We start from the raw sequence: 5,240 nt of genomic DNA, 5'->3' as shown, positions 1-5,240 counted from the left end.
AAATTCAATTGATACTTTACAACTCTTTATAACTGTGGCACCGCAGAATAAACAGCTTTTGTTTTTGAAAATCCAGTTTTTAAAAATTTTCTTCAGGCTTAGACACTGATTTTCACACATTTATTTTTCACTGACGTGGCTCTAAATGTTTATACAACTTTTAGAATTCCCTCCCCCGCTTTAAAAGAATTTGAGAGGATAATCGTCTATTTGGAGTCGATTTACTAGATTAGTTTGTACTCCGTGTATTGTTAACTGTTGGGTCATATTTACTAAGTGTATCATCGTGTACTGAAATATGAATGTATCATCTGTGTTCTGACACGAGCAATAACAACAGCATGGGCAACACTGACAGGGTTAGAGCAAACACTGGCTAGCATGTTTGGCCTCTGTTGTTTGTTTGGGTGGGTGGGTGGGGGGGGGGGGGGGGGGAGACTTAAAAAATTAAACACAAAAGGAAAAGACAAAGGACAACAGATAGTAAAGGCATTAATGAACTGCTTAACGTGATTCTCTGCTGAGTGAATAATTTAGTCCACCCCTCTAAATATTTATTTGAGACGGAGTAAATCATTACCTTTGAGAGAGAAAAAAAACTATGGCAGGAAAAAATGGTCAAGAAAATAGCCAAGAACGCAACAGTGAAATAAGAAGCAATAAAAACATGCTCAATATTGATCGAATTAATCTGCTTCCCTTTGCAGTTTGGCACTGAATAAGTTAATTATTTTTTTTTAAACTACGGCACCGCCCTCTTACTCAAGAACTGTAATCTTACAGACAAAATCGTCCTTCCTCTATAAATAACGTTTATATCCAGACTGACAATTCCTTCTGCTGCTCTGCTCCCCCTCCCTGAATAAAGGGGTGACTGGGGTAGGGGGAGTTACTGTGAAGGGCTGGGGGTCTGTGTTTGGGGAGAGGGAGGGAGTTGCTGTTTTGTTACATGTTGTGAAATGTATGCTGGAAAAGAAATTGTTACAAGGGAGGGGTGTGTGTATGTGTGTGTATTTTTTTGGCGCCAAAAGTAGGTGTTTCGCGCGGTGGGGGTTGTATAGGGGCGGGACTGTATCAAAGCATTAAACCGGGTTCCACGCACTGTAGGTTAAAGCACTTTAGTGTAAGCAGGGCAGTGAGGGTTGAGCCTCAGATATTACAGGAGAGACAGAGGAAAGGCGAGCAGTACAGACAAGCCAGCAAACTCACTCACAGTCCATCATTGTGTCTTGCCTCCTACAGATTGCAACACTAGCAGTCTCAAACCCAGAAGAGGGAGGGGGGAGAAAAAAAAAAGGGGAAGGGGTTTGTTTTTTTGGGAGAGGAGCACTTTACAAATTGCTGCTGCGTTGCTTGAGTTGTGTCGGGCTTCGCTCGTTCCTGGAGCCCGTATCCCAGTCGCTGCTACATTTCTCCGGTAAGTGCTGCTGTTGTCGCTTCCAATATATAGGGGAATGAGCTGAACAAAGCGCCCAGCCCCTCAAGCCGGGCATTTCTGCTGCTGGGAGCCGGCCGGCGTTGCTGTTGCTGCTTTATGTAACCGGTCTTAACAGTTTTTATATAATTCCTGAAAGATATTTTAGATAATGCACAGACTTATAAAAAGAGCTGCTTTTTAAAAAAAAGACTGATTCATGTAGCCATGCGTGGGGGTGGTTTTCTTCCCCCCCCCCTTGTTCCATTAAGCATTGTAAGTTATTCAGACTTTGCAGGAGCAATGTAGTTTTTTTTTTAAAGAGCTGCGTTTACGCCTGATATTTAAACACCGGCATTGGGCTGAAGATTATAAAGGGGCTTGTGTGTGTTGGCGAATTTAAAACGAATGCAACATTTTGGAGTTGCATTTATTAATTTTCACACCGCCCAAGCGTTGGGAATTCTTGAAATTAATTTCCCCCCCCTCTCTCCCTTTCTGATTCAGACCCAGACTTAAAGATGCCCCTGACTGCTTCTCCCACTTTCTTGGGTAAAAACTACAACTACGACTACGACTATGATTCCTTCCAGCCGGTTTTTTACGACGAGGAGGAGAATTTCTACCAGCAGCAGCTGCCGGCTCCGAGCGAGGACATCTGGAAGAAATTTGAGCTGCTGCCCACCCCTCCCCTGTCTCCCAGCCGCAGACCCAGCTTCAGCCTGCCGCCCAGCCTCTTCCCTTCCAACGCCGACCAGCTGGAGATAGTCACCGAGTTCCTGGGGGATGACCTGGTCAACCAGAGCTTCATCTGCGACTCGGACTCCGAGTCAGTACTCAAGTCCATCATCATCCAGGACTGCATGTGGAGCGGCTTCTCGGCGGCTGCCAAGCTGGAGAAGGTGGTGAGCGAGCGGCTGGCGTCGCTGCAAGCGTCCAGGAAGGAGCCGGGCGCCCTCTGCCCCTCCTCCAGCCCTTCCTCCTCTTCTTCCCCGTCTTCCTCCTGTTGCAATTCCTCCCCCTCCGCCGCCTGCAACGCCTTACCCTCCGCACCTTCCCCGTCTGCCGCCGCGCCGATCCACCTGGGCATGGGACTGAGCGCCGCTTCCACCTACCTGCACGATCTCAACACATCGGCCACCGAGTGCATCGACCCGTCCGTGGTTTTCCCGTACCCGTTCACCGAGCACAAGGTATCCCTGCCGCTCCCTCCCGGAGCCAGCAGCCCTCCCGCCACAGATACGCCGAGTGACTCCGGTAAGGAAAAATGTGCCTTTTTAAACAATAGCCACTTCAATTCCGACGGGCGCTGCAAATGTGTTTGAATGTTTCGCACTTTTGGGCTGGGAGGAATTTTTTTTTTTGCATTCGACTCTTCGGGTTGCATTCCAGAATTTTATTGCAACAGCTTTAACTTGGGAGCAATGCAGACAAGGGAATGGTTTCCCCTGGTCTCATTTCTTTTGCACACTTGGGGGTTTTTTGTGTGTGTTGCATTTAACATTTTTAAGACATTGCGTCGGTCAGATGCAAATACAAAAATAATTGCGCAGTTTTTTTTTGCCTTGTCAAGTCAGGTCGTTCTGGGACAAACTGGGTGAAAGTGTATTAAGGGGGCTGGGCATTCCGGGCTGATGAGTTTTAAAGAGGGCGTCAGCCTTTATGAAAGAAGCTTTTTTTTTCTCCAACGGGACGTGTTTCGATCAACTCCTTTAGGCGCTGGGGTAGGAACTGTCTTGGGAGGGGGGGTGGAGGAGGCAGTGAGAGAGTAGGTGCGGATATGTAAGGCGTCATTGCGCAATATCCTGTACTGAGCAGGGCTTGGGTTGAATTAGTGCTGTAGCTGTAATGCAAATATCAGCTGACTGGGGCCCCATTGGGAAGAATGCTTAGTACCGTCAACTTGCATGTAGTCAGAACACAGCCCATGAGTTGTCTCTAACTTCTCTTTTATTTTTCTCTTGTAGAAGATGAACAGGAGGACGATGAGGAAGATGAGGATGATTATGAGGAGGAAGACGAGGAAGAAATTGACGTTGTAACTGTCGAGAAGAGACAGCCTTCTGCCAGGAAAGCTGAATTAAATACAAACACAGCTGGGATTGCCAGACCTCAGCACAGCCCCCTGGTTCTCAAGCGGTGCCATGTCCCCATTCATCAGCACAATTACGCCGCGCCTTCCCCACAGCCTCCCACCAAACGCCTCAAGGTGGAAAACAGTCGCATCCTCAAGCAGATCAGCACCAATAGCAAAGGGAAATGCCCAAGCCCGAGGACGTCGGACTCGGAAGAAAACGACAAGAGGAGGACGCACAACGTCCTGGAGCGCCAGAGGAGGAACGAGCTGAAACTGAGCTTTTTCGCTTTAAGGGATCAGATCCCGGAGGTGGCAAAGAATGACAAAGCAGCCAAAGTGCTCATACTCAAAAAGGCAACAGAGCACATATTGTCAATCCAGTCAGATGAACAGAGACTGATGTCAGAGAAAGAACAATTGAGGAGAAAGCGGGAACAGCTGAAACACAGGCTTGAACAGCTGAGGAACTGTAGCAGACAGAAATATTAAGACCGTTTCGTTTTTGTTTGGTTTTACGGACTGCCAGAGGGCATTTCTCTTAAGACATTTCCAGACCATAAGAAAGTAAAATGCTGATCTTGTTCTTGCATGCTAATGCAATATTTGCATCCTAGACTGAAACTACACAACCATGGCCAGCCTCTTCTTTGTGGTGACACTTTGATTTTGGTCAGAAATACGTGATACTGCCTCATTATAAGTAAAGACTCTAGCAAATGGGAAAACAGGACATCCACACTTTTTCTCTGGTGGGGTGGATATTGCCATGTATTAATTAGTTTTGCCAAATGTTTAACTTTTAATTTACAGATATATTTGTATTTAATGCATTTATTTTTCTTAAAAAAAAGACAAAATCTCGTGTTTGACCAATTACAGGTCTAAATTGTTTGAAATTAAAACTTTGTTTTATCAATTAAATTTTTGTAAAGAAATTTGTACAGTTACTAAATTACATTAGAAAACCTATTTACTGTTTCTATGTAAGATCACGTGCTAACCAGTTGTGACAAGCTGGAAATTGGGTTTTTTTGCACCGTTTCTCTGTTAGCATGTGACTTGTGCCATAAAAAAATATCCTTTAATCTACTCCTTGGCTGCGATCTTTTATTTTTATGGGTCAATTTTGTTCAATATACTGTGATGTACTATTCCCACCTTGCATTTAATGACCTGTTTGTGAGTTGAATGAAAGAAAACAGATTCATGCAGAGAGAGTAGGCAGGCCAACAGTCATTCTCACCAGAATTTACTTGGGAGAACCTTGTAGTGGAGAGGTGGTGTGTGCCCTACAATGAAAAATATATTTATCCACAACCCTTTATCCACTTGGAAACAGAGGAACTGATAAAAAGGCACAAAATGCTCCCTTCAACAGTACCAATGTACTAACCTAGTGAAATGATTTTCTTTGATAGGTTACCCCAGTCATTGTTTATGAAATTAACTCGTTCATCTTTCGTCAAACCTACATATTAGTAGTGTTCCATGAGTAAAGAGCTCGTTCATACTAAGGCCACAGATAGGAAAATAAGCTAGGTGTGGTTGACAAATGTTCTCAGAGACAAGTGAAAAGTGATTAGGTTTGTGCGGTTAGGTGGAAGGCTCGCCATCCAATAATTGTAGCTGCAGTCAATGTTTACCAGAAATCTCAGCAAGCCTCCAGAGCGAAAGGAAGCAGAATTGTTCTAATATTTTTGATGGTAATTGAGCACCTCTGCCCAGAGAATCCTGTACAGTTATGAACAT

General features: G+C 44.9%; 1 protein-coding gene across 1 annotated transcript; it reads left to right on the top strand.

The window, feature by feature from the left end:
- The first annotated feature begins 940 nt into the window (after positions 1-940).
- LOC137370162 (transcriptional regulator Myc-like) lies at positions 941-4,580 on the top strand. The gene is made up of 3 exons (XM_068032429.1): positions 941-1,417; positions 1,922-2,671; positions 3,382-4,580. The coding sequence occupies exons 2-3, from the start codon at positions 1,936-1,938 to the stop codon at positions 3,978-3,980; spliced, it is 1,335 nt and encodes a 444-aa protein (XP_067888530.1). The 5' UTR covers positions 941-1,417; positions 1,922-1,935; the 3' UTR covers positions 3,981-4,580.
- Positions 4,581-5,240: the final 660 nt, after the last annotated feature.

Source organism: Heterodontus francisci, chromosome 5, assembly GCF_036365525.1.
Source record: "Heterodontus francisci isolate sHetFra1 chromosome 5, sHetFra1.hap1, whole genome shotgun sequence".
Taxonomy (NCBI): domain Eukaryota; kingdom Metazoa; phylum Chordata; class Chondrichthyes; order Heterodontiformes; family Heterodontidae; genus Heterodontus; species Heterodontus francisci.
Note: the sequence above shows the minus strand (reverse complement) of the source record. Positions and strands in the feature narration are given on the sequence as shown.